General features: G+C 43.8%; 1 protein-coding gene across 4 annotated transcripts in view; it reads left to right on the plus strand.

The window, feature by feature from the left end:
- PARN (poly(A)-specific ribonuclease) overlaps positions 1 to 15,205 on the plus strand; it is a 167,224-nt gene that overhangs the window by 52,014 nt on the left and 100,005 nt on the right. For all 4 annotated transcript variants that reach the window (XM_023247037.2, XM_023247036.2, XM_023247035.2 and 1 more), the window contains 3 exons: positions 9,811 to 9,866; positions 11,273 to 11,359; positions 14,818 to 14,892. In XM_023247037.2, coding sequence (XP_023102805.1) covers positions 9,811 to 9,866; positions 11,273 to 11,359; positions 14,818 to 14,892 — 218 coding nt within the window. The remainder of the gene's footprint in view (positions 1 to 9,810; positions 9,867 to 11,272; positions 11,360 to 14,817; positions 14,893 to 15,205) is intronic.

Below are 15,205 nucleotides of genomic sequence, written 5' to 3' on the forward strand. Positions count from 1 at the left end.
TGCTATAACAAATCACAGCAAGCTTTGTGGCTTTAGACAAGAGGAATTTATTCCTTATTCCCTTCTGGTCTGGGGGCCAGAAGTTTGAAATCGAGCTGTCGGCAGGGCTGCATTTCCTCCAGAGGCTCTGGGGAAGGATATGTCCCTTGCCTGTTCTAGCTTTCGGTGGCTGCTGGCAGTCCTTGGCTTCTGGGCACATCTCTCCGCTCTCTGCCTCCATGGTTACATTGTGCCTTCCTCTGTGTGTATGTGTGTGTGTGTGTGTGTGTGTGTTCTCCCTTTGCCTCTCTTGCAGAAGGACACTTGGGCTGGCATTTAGGGCCCACTTGGGTAATAATCCAGGATAATGTTCTCAAGAGGCTTAACAGTGATTAACTACATCTGTTGGGACCCTTTTTCCATATAAGGCAACATTGACGGGTACCGGGATTAGAGTGTGTGTCTTTTTGGAGATCACCATTCAACTCACTATAGGCTGTTAGTAGTAAAGTCAGCATTCTTAGGTATTCCTCGCCTTGCTTTGGCAAGGAAAAACCAGGTGGTAGTTATTTTTAAGACTATGTGACATTTCATTCGTATAATTCGAGGGTCACCAGTGTACCTAATATCTGATAGTGGCTACCCCAAAATCTCCGTTGAACACCTTCCACTCTTCAGTGAGTTCCCTACATCATTTATTCACATTCGCTCTAATTGCTTCCAGCAATGCTCAGAGGTAAATAATAATGTCCCCACTTTAAGTTCTTAATTTTTTTTTTTTGTTTAAATTTTTTTTTTCAACGTTTATTTATTTTTGGGACAGAGAGAGACAGAGCATGAACGGGGGAGGGGCAGAGAGAGAGGGAGACACAGAATCGGAAACAGGCTCCAGGCTCTGAGCCATCAGCCCAGAACCCGACGCGGGGCTGGAACTCACGGACCGCGAGATCGTGACCTGGCTGAAGTCGGACGCTTAACCGACTGCGCCACCCAGGCGCCCCTAAGTTCTTAATTAAAAAAAAAATTTTTAATGTTTATTCATTTTTGAGAGACAGAGTGTGAGTAGGGGAGGGGCAGAGAGAGACGGAGACACAGAATCCGAGGCAGGCTCCAGGCTCCGAGCTGTCAGCACAGAGCCTGATGTGGGGCTCGAACTCATGGACCATGAGATCAGGACGCAAGCTGAAGTCGGACGCTTCACTGGCTGAACCCCCAGGCACCCCTTGAGTTCTTACTTTTAAGTAATCTTTCCACCCAAAGTGGGACTCAAACTCACAACAACACCAACATTAAGAGTCACATGCTGTACTGACTGAACCAGCCAGGTGCTTCAATCATGTCCCCATTTTATTTTTTTAATTAATTTATTTAGAGAGAGCTCACAAGTGGGGGAAGGGTGGAGACAGAGAGAGAGGAAGAGAAAGAATCTTAAGCAGGCCCCACACCCAACATGGAGCCCAATGCTTACAACCCTAAGATCATGACCTGAGCCAAAATCACGAGTCGGATGTCAAACTGATGGCCCCCCAGGCCCCCCAGTCATGTCTGCATTTTAAGGCTAAGACTGTCTGCTGAGGGTCTCAGAAATGGCAGAGTCGGGGATGACCCAGGTCTGTTCTCGCCCAAGAATGGTTTCTTCCTCCACAGCACGCGGTTTCTAAAGAGTCAGTTCTGTGGTGGTTTGCTCATTTTTGTAAGAGACGGTGCCAGTATCTTTGAAGGGTTTCCTTTTCTCTTGGGGTTTGGCCTGAGCAGTGATCATGAGATGTTGACTTTGACCCCTGGGTTCTGCGGGACTAGTTTCCTGTGACATTTTACAGTCCACCCTTCCACAGGCCGCACGCGTGACGTCTTTGTATAATGCTTAGTTTAACGTTTTTATGTGATGCCATTTGATACGGTTCATTTGATGGGGACTGTTCACATGAGCTGCTGCTCTCACCCCCCTTCCTTGTTTCTAGTGTTGTATCTGTTTAAGAAAGGCCATGAGTTGGCTTCAGGACAGATGTTGGGTAACGCTCTATTTGTCAAAACATCAAGTGACTATAGATGGAGAATTGGGTGCCTCCCGCCCGAGTGAAATTAAAATAACTGATGCCACAGCCAGTCCCTTCCAGCCCGCGGATGTCTTCGTATTTTACACGAGAGCTTTAGCGAGCAAAATAAATGAGCTTGTTTTGTGAGAGATGTCTGCATGCTTCCTACCCTGGATGATGAAATTAGTTTTTTATGGCACATAAATATGTATAATGATGAGCCCTTGCGTACAGGGTTCTCATGAAGTGCTTTTCCCGCTGTGCCCTGAAGGAAATACCGAGACCATTTGCAAGTACAGGAGAGCTGGCCGCCGTTAAAGGTTGCAGTTTTCCTTTGGAAGGCGCAGGACGTGGGGCGAGCCTCAAATTAATTCACTGCTCACATTGTGTAGAGATTAGATTTTACTCCACATCTCTGTATCCCAGTCTTCAGTGGTGTGAGGGGAATGCAGTTTTACTTGGAAAGCTGTTTTCTGAGACAAAGCTTCTTAGGAACAGAAGCCCAGTCTGGAAGAAAGCACTTGAGCGAACGCAAATGTTTAACTCATCGAATGAAATCCTGCGTTTCTAGGAAGAAGAGCAAGGCGTTGGGGGGCTAAAGGTTTTTCTTTTTGTTGGGGTGGCGGGGGGTGGGGGCAGGGATCAGATGAGCACTGTTGTACTTTATTCAGACATGCCATAACATTAGAGATCCTTCCAGATCATTCAGACCTGGGTGTTATGTGTACAACTCTGATGTTACAGGAGGCAGACTCTCGTATTCAGGCGCCTATAGGTCTCCCAGGCTGGGATGTGCCGGTTCGAGAGTTTTCCTGAGGGCGATCACCGCGCGTGGGGGCAGCTGTGCCTGGGAAGCCCGAGGCCCAGGCAGCCCACGGTAGCAGTTCTTCCTGCATTGCAAACAGGGGAAGATTGTCCTTTTCTTTTCTTTGAAGATTATATTATTTATTTTGAGAGAGAGAGTGTGTGTGCGAGTGGGAGAGGGGCAGAGAGAGAGAGAGAGAGAGAGAGAGAGAGAGAGAGAATCCCGAGCATGCTCTGCACAGAGCCTGACACCAGGCTCCGAACCCACAAACCATGAGATCATGACCTGAGCAGAAACCGAGAGTCAGACGCTTAACCAGCTGCGCCACCCAGGAGCACCAGAAGGTTGTCCTTTTTGTCTGTTGACAGCCTGGCTTTCCTTGCGGCCTGTCCTTCCCGTTGCCTTGAAATTTCAGCCTCCCCACAGCTCTTGCTCAAACGGCAGCCTCATTATGTGCCTGGGCTTGGTTATAATTTAATCGGCCATTAGAGCATTACCAAAAAAATGTTTCTGGGACCTTGTGTCTGAAGCTCTTGATTCACCTGGGGCTTGGGTAGCGACTGAGGACTAAAAACGTGACTCGTCCCTGTTTGTTCCTGCTGGGGCTCCAGCCTCAGCATTTCACATCGAGGCTTTGGAAACAGCTCAGGTTACAAGCCACACGTGAGAGGGGTACCCAGCAGAGGCGGGTGGGCATTACTGTAGAGCTGGTAGTGAGAAGCTTTGGTCCTGAGTCCTGTCTCTGCTCCCGTGGCGGCCAAAGGGAAGCCAGTGAACTTGGAAGAACCTTCCTCCTTCCTGGTCTGATGAGACTGGTACTTATCTGCCTGTCCCGCAGACACCAGATGAGATAGGGTAAACGTACAATACATTTTGTCTTTCTGGCCAGGCACTTTGTGCTTCATGTTTTTTTGTCTCATTGAAACACAAAATACCCACTCATAATTCCACCAGCCAAAAAAAAAAAAAAAATCCCCTCACTTTAGAGCATGTCTCAGCAGTGTGTTTTCTGTGTCTGTTTCATTTACTAATTGAGATCAGTATGATTCATTTACTGATTGAGATGGTACTCGTTTTATAATTTTGTAACTTAAAAAAATACAGTAATGAATTTCCAAAAGATATTCAAGCCAGTGGCCAGCATCACGTAGATGGCTTTCAGTGGTTCGTCGGGTGGATGTATCATGGCCCTCTTACAACCTAACCTTCGTGTTTGGGCCTCTTGTCAGTCACCACGTCCCCTACACTATGATGGGCATGACCATTTTTTGCCAGTTGCTTTTTTTTTTTTTTTTTTTTGAGAGAGATGGAGTGTGAGTGGGGGAAGGGCAGAAAGAGAGGGTGACACAGAATCCGAAGAAGGCTCCAGGCCCCGAGCTGTCAGCCCAGAGCCCGACGTGGCGCTCAGACCCATAAACCATGACATCATGACCTGAGCCGAAGTCAGACGCTTAACCCACTGAGCCACCCAGGCACCCCCCTGCCAAGTTGCTTCTTAAAGTGGCCATCGACACAGCGCTCTGATTTGCTTTCTTTCTCTACCTTTGGATTTAGCCCTGGAAAGCATGTTACTGTGGGAGCAGAATTAAATATTTTCTTTCAGAATCACTGATCTTATACATAGTTGTGGTTATGCAGAATTTCAAAGAACTGTAATGATCTTTTCAGTTCCCTGAGATTTGAGCCTCTAGTGAATAGTGTTCCTGAGTCACCTTTGGGACTTCTTGCATGCATTTTTGAATATCACTTTTGCCCTCTTTGTTCGTTCGTTCGTTCTTTCTTTCTTTCTTTCTTTCTTTCTTTCTTTCTTTCTTTCTTTCTTTCTTTCTTTCTTTCTTTCTTTCTTATATTTATTTATTTTATTTTTGAGGTGGGGGGGGGGGGTTGGGCAGAGAGAGAAGGGGAGACACAGAATCCAAAGCAGGCTTCAGGCTCTGAGCTGTCAGCACGATGCTGGGCTTGAACTCATAAACCCATGAGATCATGACCTGAGCTGAAGTTGGACACACAACCGACTGGGCCACCTGGGTGCCCCTGCCCAGGTCTTTGTTTTCTTTAGCAAGAATTAAAAAAAAATTTTTTTTAACATTGATTTTTGAGAGATAGACAATGAGCAGGGGAGGGACAGAGAGAGAGGGAGATACAGAATCTGAAGCAAGTTCCAGGCTCTGAGCTGTTAGCACACAAACAAGTTCCAGGCTCTGAGCTGTTGTTAGCACAGGGCCTGATGTGGGGCTTGAACCCACGAACCCTGAGATCATGACCTGAGCCGAAGTCAGATATTTAACTGACTGAGCCATACAGGCGCCCCTGCCGTCTTTGTTTTCTTGAGCTTAGCTGCACAAAATGGGTTAACACTGGCATCAGCTTGGCAGTCCGTTTTTATTCACCAGACAACTTGGGAATGATGGTTCAGAGAAGCCATAGTCCAAGGCAAGCTATCGTGTCATCAAAGAATAACCTTTAATCTAAGTGTACTTCTTTGAGCAGCCCAGTGTGCTTTGTGGTTGCCAGAGTCAGAGTCTGACACTTGCTGGTGAGGTCAGAGAATTTCGATAAGGTTAGAGGTGTCTGATTCCGTGTGTCGGGCATGTTACTCACGCCAAGTGTTGGCCAATCTTCGGTGCCGCGTTAGTGCTGAAGTTTAACGCGTGATGCTAGAGGTGTTCATCTGTAGCCAGTTCACAGAACCAGGGGGACTTTTGCCTTAAGTTGGCAAGAGAGTCATATTAGTGATCTTTTTGCGCCTTTCTAAAAAATGAGAACCACGGTTGTCAGCCATAATGTCCCCGCAGTTTAGCTCTTGCAGAGAAGCTAGTTGCTGGTCACAGTTGACCTCCTGGTCTCAGGGAGTGGTGGAAGACTTATGTCATTGCTTCCTTGGTTTTTGCTTTGGTAGTTCTGTGTTTTTCTAAGCCAGACTCATTTAATGTACATACATCATTAAGACTGATGCTTTTTTGGAGCCGTTGGCACAGCTTCTTGGTCCTTCTTATGCTGGTTGATTACTGAATCATCATTAATGGCAATTAGCACGAGACTGAACATGCTCTTTTCCTGTTCTCTCAACTTGGTGGTTCTCAGTCTGTAGAGTTTCTGAGTCGGTAGGTCTTCGGTAGGGCCCGGGGATTTGCCTTTCTAACAGGTCCCCAGGTGGTACTGATACGGCTGGTCTGGGGAACCCCATTTTGATAAGAACTCAAGGTTCTGGGCTGCTAAGAAGTTGTATACCTGGAATGAGCTTCTTCAGTGACTAGCAAGCCTCCTCACGTAGTCTAGGTCCCAATGTCATACTGCCCTGGGCTGGAAAGGATATGGGCAGATGGCTTTTCGTGAGTGCTATGCAGCATATGGGAGACTTTAGAGATAAAATCATCGTGCACAGTAGCCCATTAAAGAGGCTGAGCTGAAGTTACCTCGTCTGATGAGCAAAAGACCTTGGAATTTGCTGTGCTTTACTGTTGGATCTTTCCAGACGTGTTTGAAAGCCGAGATAAACAGCATCATGAATCACTGGAGAACACTAAAAATCTGACAGACGCCCACAAGGGTAAACTTTGTTTCGCGGCATCTAGAATGTGAACTTGAGTTTACGGTTTCTTAGAATAGAATCTTGGTATAAAATTGGCGATTGTACCAAATAGGAGTTTTAATTTTAACCTTTGATGGAGTTAGTAGCATCAGCCCTTTTAGAGGGTAGGTGCTAAAATAATATTTCATCAGAAAGCTTGCAGGGATGTGGCAGGACTTCTGCCCTGTCGTGTCTGTACTCAATTACAGCCATCTTGAATCTTCTCGAAAATAGAAATACCATGTTGTGCAAGTGTGGTCCAAATGTCTTTGACACCCGCAGATTCTGAAGGCGTTCGGCAAGAGCATTGTTCAGCACAGTTCACGGCCAAGGAACACTCCTGAGCGTATTTACCGGCGTTTCTGCCTGCCCAGTGCGTTGTCTCGTGTGTTAGAATGAACACTGTCAAGCAGATGACCCCCGTGTGAAGTCTTTGATCACATCATTTCAGGCCTTGTGACAGCCAGTTTGTATGAGGCAAGCGTACACTCAAATGTTGTAATTTTTACTTCAAAAGGGCAGGGATGTGACCAGAGCGGTGGCTTGCAGACAGCCTGGCACACAGAGGTGGGGGGGCCACCGGGGAGTTGACTTTGGTTCAGTTCCACCGATGCTCAGCTACGCTTTTAGGGTCGGTTTCCCAATGACACAGCTTTCTCCAGAGTTGCAGTTGGCCAAGTCACACGCGTACTTGGTTTGCGTGTTCTTCCAGGGTTTAGGGCTATTCATTTCTCTCTAAAGCCCAGACACGGAGGCATCGGGGAAGAGTGAGAAGCGCTATTAATAATTTATTTGAAAGGGGTTTCTATTTAGTGAAAGTGTTGAGCAAGCAAACAAGATAGTGTGGAATTAACTAACTTAAAAAAAAAAAAATCTTTGTGGAGTCTTTTTGCCAAGAACAGATTTTTATTTACTTCAGTCAGAGAAAATATGAGAGAACAAATAGCCTGTATGTTGGGTGACGAAAGATACCTTTCAAAAAAGGGTTTGAAACATTTAGATGGTGAGAGGGATTGGGGAAGTCTCCTTTTTAAGTATAATTCTTGTTGCAATTCATAGCACCGTTGATTTTCTCAGTGTGTTAGTGAGGTCGCATGATTTTAGAAACAAAATGATACTTTAAAAAAGAAATCAAGCAATTTCAGACTCAGACATGTGATTTTACTTTATATTCCTCTCTCCACGACGGGTAAGATGGGGCACAAGATTGATCTAAGTGGCATTTTCAGTCAGGTGTCTCTGGCAGTCTCTAGTTATTTCCCCTGGGCCTCCCAGTTCTGCTAGCCTTTAGTTTATTTTTTAAGTTTGAAAAGTAATAGTGGGGGCACCTGGGTCGCTCAGTCAGTTAAGCGTCTGACCTTGGCTCAGGTCGCGGTCTCACCATTGGTGGGTTTGAGCCCCGCGTCGGGCTCTGTACTGACAGCTCAGAGCCTGGAGCCTGCTTCAGATTCTGTGTCTCCCCCTGTCTCTGCCCTTCCCCTACTCATGCCCTCGCTCTCTCAAAAATAAATAAACATTAAGCAAAAAATTTCCATTGTTAATTTGGATCATTTAATGCTGTTAGAGAAGATGAGCTATTATTTACTGACAGCCCAGTGTATTATTGAACCTTAAAGTCACTTTTGATTTTTGGGGTGTTTGTGTAGCAATGAACATGTTGATTCAAGCTTTTATTCTTCTGTTGAAATTAGAGTAAACATTTTAAATTATTTTTATGGTGCTTGCTATGTTGCATTAACTTTTAAATTAAGGGTTTTTTTTTTTTTTTAATTTGGTTTTTTAGAATCGGGGACTATCTCTAAATTTACTAAATGGAAAATTGAAAACTTTATGAAGCATAAATATATTGAGCCTTCTCACCCAGGAGTAACTTCATAGGTTCTGGTCGGCAGTAGTAGTAATAGCTGCCGTCAGTGACAGACTCCTTTGTGACGGGTGCTCTGTGCGATAGTGTCCTCTGGCGTCCCAGGTGGTGTTGATTGAATTGGGTAAAACGTCTCCCAAGGGCGCCTGGGGGGCTCAGTTGGTTAAGTGTCTGTCTTTGGCTGAGGTCATGATCTCATGGTTTGTGAGTTCAAGCCACACATCAGGCTCCATGCTGACAGTGCAGAGACTGCTTGGGATTCCCTCTCTCTCTCTGTCTCTGTCTCTCTCTCTCTGCCCCTCCCCTGCTCACGTTCTCTCTCTTTCTCTCTCAAAATAAATAAATAAAAACTAAAAAAACCAAAACCAAAAACGGCCCCCAGAACCAGAATAGTATATGCTTGAGCCTAAATTAGTGAACTAAAAATAAAATTGGTTTCTTAGCCATAGGATTTGGATTATTAAATTGTAGGCCAGGCAACAAGTTCTTAAACCACAGAGTACCATGGCTTTGTTTTTTCTGGCATTAACCAAACAGTGTTATTTATACTGATGGTTCCATTTGTAAACTAGATCATGCCCTGCTTGGCGTTTGAATGCCTGAATAATATGCCTTAATTGTGGGTCAGTGAAGCCAAACTAATTGCTTGTTGGGCTCTTGGATTGCCTTTTTAATTTGCTGTATAATGCAGTCTCCACCAGAAACATACCATGTATTGTCATCTAAGCAAAGCTTATTAAAATCATCTTACAAACAACGGAATGCCTGATATTTTGTCCATAATCTTGCAAATAAAAAAATTAAATGCATTACAGAGAGTTGTAAGTTACAAATAGGCTTTTTTGAGTGCCTTTGTATCTGTTTCGGAAAGTATACATAAAATGCCTGTTCTATGTTTTATACCAATATGATTGCTTTCTTTACCACGGATTGTTTCGCTTTGTGCTTTTAATATGTTCTAAATGACAGTAATGGCATGAGCTTCTAAGATGGTCACTTATTTCAGACTGTGCAAGTCACCCAATAAGATTGGTATTGGTATTCATCCAGTGACTTTCCGTTTCAGTAAAAAAAAAGAAAAGACACATTTGCTGTCATTCTCATTTCTCCAAACACCAGTCATAGGAGTTCCCTTTATAATTTGTAGGGACAGTTGTTCAGAAGTCGGTAAGATCGTTAGCATTCTCCGATACTTGTTTTCTCTCAGTTTCTCTCAACTAACAAGCAGACCTGCAGAGGACTTTCTTTTGACTCTCTGGTCACTAATTTCGTCCATGTAGCTAAGATTTATTGAACAGCTGCTGAATGCCAGGAACTGTTGTAGGTGGAGGGATGCCACAGGTTGGTGGTTGGTTGTTTGTTTGTTTTTTTTCTATTTATGATTAATATTTAGTCCTAGAGAAAAATCTTTGAGGTGAATTGTAAGAGCTTTTTAAAATGATTTTAGAAATGGATTAATATATTGAAGAAGTGTCTACTTAAGAATTTAATAGATGCCTATGTCGGGTTTTCAGTAGAAATTAGCCCATTACCTGTTTTTCTTTTCTTTTTGTAGGTTATTTCTTATGAGAGTCATGGATATCCCCTATCTCAACTTGGAAGGACCAGACTGTAAGTGAATTTGTATTTTCTCTTTGCATCTGCACATGTAAGTGTGTGGTCTGGAAGGGATAACAGGAAAAGTACGACTGAAGAAAGAGCTTTATTTACTTAAAAATAGGCAGTGATTTTGTGGTGGATATGAATGCTATGCTTAACGTAATGGTACCCTTGGGTCTTGATTAACTCATCTCTTGAGTTACATTTTCCAGTTTATGCATGAGTTGAATGTTGAAAAATGTATATCTTCTCTTCATTATTTCGTTTTCACTCAGAACTCTAAATTCATCATTTCCCATAAGTGCACATGATAAATTTTGAGATGTGTTAGCTGTGTTACTAACCATAAGTTCTCTATTTTCCAGTTACTTGAGTATGTATATTTTTTGGTTGGGTAGGGTTTTGTTTTTTTTTTTTTTTTTCATTTTCCTTTTTCATTGAAAACCTTGGAAGTTCAGTCCTTTAGGGAGATGGTTACTGCTGCTTCAGATTAGTTTTCTACTTCATCCTCCTCACCTTCCCACTTTTCTTTTCCATCGCTTTCTTTTTTTTTTTTTTTTTAATTTTTTAACATTTATTTATTTTTGAGAGACACAGAGAGAGACAAAGCGCTAGCAGGGGAGGGGCAGAGACAGAGGGAGACACAGAATCTGAAGCAGGTTCCAGGCTCCGAGGTGTCAGCACAGAGCCCGATGTGGGGCTCGAACTCACGAACTGCAAGATCATGACCTGAGCTGAAGCCGGCCCCTTAACCAGCTGAGCCCCCCAGGCATCCCTCCATTGCTCTCTTTCTAACCTTGGTTTATGGGCCTCAATCCCTGCCATTGGATATAGATGTGGGAGAACTGTAACTGATGGTAACAGTCCTTGCGGTGATGATCAGAGGACATAGGTGTTGCATTCCATATCGGAATTCTGTTTCGGTGTACTCTTGTCACAAGAATTCTGCCACCTCAGTGCCCTCATTCCCGGTTTATAGCCACGAGTAGCCAGAGCGGTTCAGTCCTAGGACTACCTCTGCTTAAACTCAGCCCATTGAATGTGGACGGTGCGTTCCCTACACATGCAGACAACTAGATTAAAAGGAGAAAGTTAAACACTTAGTGAAATATCTTGAATAGAGTAGCCTTTTATTTTTCCCCTTTAAATAATTTTCATGGGAACTTCATGAGTTCCTGTGGTCTGCATAGAATTGTCAGGATTCAAATTGTTGTGGGTTCAATAAAGTATCAGAGCCCGAGTCAAGGGTGAGATGGCAGAGTGCTGCTGTTCCAAAGAATACTTTTAGGAGTTGTTTGGTAATCATGAGTCCTTCACAGCAATTCCTCAAGTTAGCTTGGAGGCAGTTCCTTTAAAGAACCACTGGTATATCATTCACTTTTCAGCTGTCAACCTTTTATCCAAAACTTGTCTCCTAGTGCAACCAAAACGCGATCATGTTCTCCATGTGACATTCCCCAAAGAATGGAAAACCAGCGACCTTTACCAGCTTTTTAGTGCCTTTGGTAAGTAAATCACAAGTACATATGTACTTTTAGGATTTTGCTATGTTTTTGGTCTGTGCAGGTGGCCACAGGTATATGACAGCTTCAGCTCGGACGTGAAAGAGTATTGCTCTGCAAGAGTTTAGTCGCACTCATGGAGTATTTCAGGGTTTGATATATTGCTATTTTTGTGCTAATGTGACCTGAGGAACTTTTAATAGCGCCCCACAATAGAGTGCTATTATTAATCCACGGAAAGCAGGATACTATTACTGTGACTGCCCTTAGTGCTGACCACGGAAAATAAATCTAGGCAGAGGATAAATCATGTTTAAGATTAAATTCAGAGAGAACGTCTGTTTCGTAAGGGCAAGTCACGGCTTGACACTGAATAGTCCAAGCACATGAGCACAGATGTTTAAGAGGACCAAGATAGGAGTTATGAGGGTGGTAGGGCACCGTTTTATCAGGTCAGGTGATAGGTGGAATCGAACAGTCTTCCGATGAGGGTTTATAATGACCCTTCTGAAGTCTTCAGCAGTTCCTCTTTAACCAGTGAAATATTTAAGCTGTTCTCCTTTGAAATTTTAGGTAAAGGCAGCACGAAATCTAAATGGCCAGTACTAAGACTGTCCGTTAATGTTTATGTACCTTTTCACCGGGCTAATATCCTCTAAAATGTAGCCATTTAAAGAATATCTGAAGAGTTGGTGTTTATATTTTAACATTTCGTGTAAAAAGCAGGTACAAAGTAGGATTCCTGTATAACTTTTTTTGTTAACACTTTGTATAGAAATCAGACTGAAAGGAAGCTTCATGCTATTACCACTGACTGTTTTGAGTTTTTTTATTTTTTATTTTTTTAGACAGAAAGTGCGAGCAGGAGCAGGGAGGGGCAGAGGGAGAGAAAGAATCTTTTTTTTTTTTTTTTTTTTTTTTTGAGAGAGAGAGAGGGCACAAGTGAGCAAGGGGCAGACAGAGAGAGAATCCCATGAGGGACAGAGAGACAGAGAGAGAAAGTCAGGGCTCATGTTTCTTGCCCCAAGCAGGGATCGAGCTTACCCGAAACGGGGCTCATGGAGAGAGAGAGGATCTTAAGGAGGCTCCACGCTCAGAGTGGGGGTCCAACACAGGGCTCGATCCCACGACCCTGGGATCATGACCTGGGTTGAAATCGAGAGTCAGACGCTCACCTGACTGAGCGACCCAGGCGCCCCATCGCTGACTGTGAGATAGGCTTCTTTATGCTTTTCTGTATTTCGTAAAATAAGCATATATGTATTAGATTTTATAAGCAAAACACTTTACAGACTTAGCTTTTAGAAACGTAAGCGAAACAAGGTATGTTTCCCAGTCTTTGCAGCCATCTCAGTGACGTCTGAAATTCTGGTCTTGCTTGTTAATTTAAATACAGATCTGGAAATGCAATTGAATTTCATGGCTAATTTGTTTTGAGAGCTTTTGATGTTGTTGCCGTTCTTTCTCGAATTGCGAAGTGCTTACCCTATTTAGTCAACCTTTAATTGGGTAAATTAAGTAGAAGGCTCAGGGGAGAATTTTGTTTTCTTTTTTTTTTTTTAACATTTTTTTAAAAGTGTATTTATGTATTTGAGAGAGAGAGAGCACAAGCAGGGGAAGGACAGAGAGAAAGGGAGAGAGAGAATCCCAAGCAGGCTCCACGCTGTCAGTGCAGAGCCCAATGCGGGGCTTGAACCCATCAACCCTGAGATCATGACCTGAGCCGAAATCAAGAGTTGGACGCTCAACCAACCGAGCCACCCAGGTGCCCCTCAATTTTTTCTTTTTAAGTTTATTTATTTTGAGAGAGTGAAAAAGCCTGGGTGGGAGAGGGGCCGAGAGAAGGTGAGAGAGAATCCCAAGCAGGTTTTGCACTGCCATCTTGGAGCCTGATGTGGGGCTGGAACCCATGAACTGTGACATCATGACCTGAGCCTAAATCAGACGCTTAACTTGACTGAGCCATCCAAGCGCCCCTGTTTTCGTTTTACTTAAAAACCAAATGAGTTGTGTGATACTGGACAGATAATCTCTCTGTGTGTCTGTGTCCTCACCGGAGATGCTGATGATGCCACTTACTGTATTCAGCATTTCACGAGGACTAAATGAGCTAATTCATGGAAGGCATTTAGCATAGTTTGTGGCCTACAGCGACTAAATAAATGTTGACTGTTATTATTTATCTAAAACACACACAGTAGAGAAGGGACTTTAGTCATTGAGGAAGTCATTATGGTACCTTGCTGTGCAACAGGAAGTGAGTTTTTGTCCTATGACAATGAGTTTGCAAGCATTTGTAGCCTTTGAAAATTTCAGCAGGAATTAAAAACATTTTTTTTCACTACTAAATTCCGGTGATGTTTACCCAGTTTTTAAATTTTTTTTTTTTCAGCATTTATTTATTTTTGGGACAGAGAGAGACAGAGCATGAACGGGGGAGGGGCAGAGAGAGAGAGAGAGACACAGAATCGGAAACAGGCTCCAGGCTCTGAGCCATCAGCCCAGAGCCCGACGCGGGTCTCGAACTCCCGGACCGCAAGATCGTGACCTGGCTGAAGTCGGACGCTTAACCGACTGCGCCACCCAGGCGCCCCAACCCAGTTTTAATAAATCCAGTCTTGCGTGTCTTTTGGAGGAGAGCAGTAGCAGAATAATTAGGCCTCTGCTTCCCCTTCAGTTTTCTCGAGCTCCTGCCCCACCACGCCTGTCCTTCCTTCTCCCCAGCGCCCTCGTGCCTTCTGTCTGTCTGCAGGTGGTTAGCCTTTCTGGAAGGTCTGTCTCTCTTCATGTGAACATCACTTGGTTTCGCTAGACTGCTTTCTGCCCCTCTCGGGTTTTTCTTGCCTCCGTTAGTCTGTCTTGGTTTCCTCTCTCTGACACCTTCTTTTCTTTGGTCCTCATCTACCTGCTACCTGTTTGCTTTACCTGGCCTTGAGATCAACGTTGAGTTTTTCTCACTTCTTGCTACTTGGATTCCTTTTGTGTTTTCCAGTTGTAATTTTCAAAGCTTATGCCTCTCCTGAAATGCTTAATGCAGTAAGTGCCATCATCATCATCTGATGAGGACAGAGATGCAGAGAGATTATCTGTCCAGTATCACACTAGTCATTTGTTTTTTTAATTAAAATGAAAACAGGGGCGCCTGGGTGACTCAGGCGGTTAAGCGTCCGACTTCGGCTCAGGTCATGATCTCACGGTCTGTGGGTTCGACTCCCACATTGGGCTCTATGCTGACGGCTCAGAGCCTGGAGTCTGCTTGAGATTCTGTGTCTCCCTCTCTCTCTCTGCCCCTCCCCTGCTCATTCTCTCTCTCTCTCTAAAATAAATAAATATTAAAAAGGAAAACTAGGGGAAAAATTTTAAAAAATTAACACATTCTGAAATATATCAGACATGCAAATGAAGTCTGGTAGTGATCTGAAGGGTCACATGTTCCCTTTACTTTTATTTCGCTATTACAGGTAACATTCAGATATCCTGGATTGATGACACATCAGCGTTTGTCTCTCTCAGCCAGCCCGAACAAGTACAGATTGGTGAGTGCTTGGGGTAGAGGTTTTGTATATGAATGAAAATGCAAGCTTGCCCTCTTTATGCGGTGGCTTCAGTCCTCTGATTCACAAGCATTGCTGCCTGGTTTGTTTAGAGCTGTGTCTAAAATAAAGGGGGTAATCAGTCAGTATCACGTGTAGATTGCCTCCTTTCTGTTCCCCTCGCGTTGCACTTTTTTAAAACGAGTTGCAGATTGGCTTTGAGAATTAAAAGTAGCAAATTGAGCAGAATGAGGAGCATCAAAAAGTGATACCTGTATCCATTGTTCATCTCTGTACTTTTTCCATTTATTTATGT

Source organism: Felis catus, chromosome E3 (genome assembly GCF_018350175.1).
Source record: "Felis catus isolate Fca126 chromosome E3, F.catus_Fca126_mat1.0, whole genome shotgun sequence".
NCBI lineage: Eukaryota > Metazoa > Chordata > Mammalia > Carnivora > Felidae > Felis > Felis catus.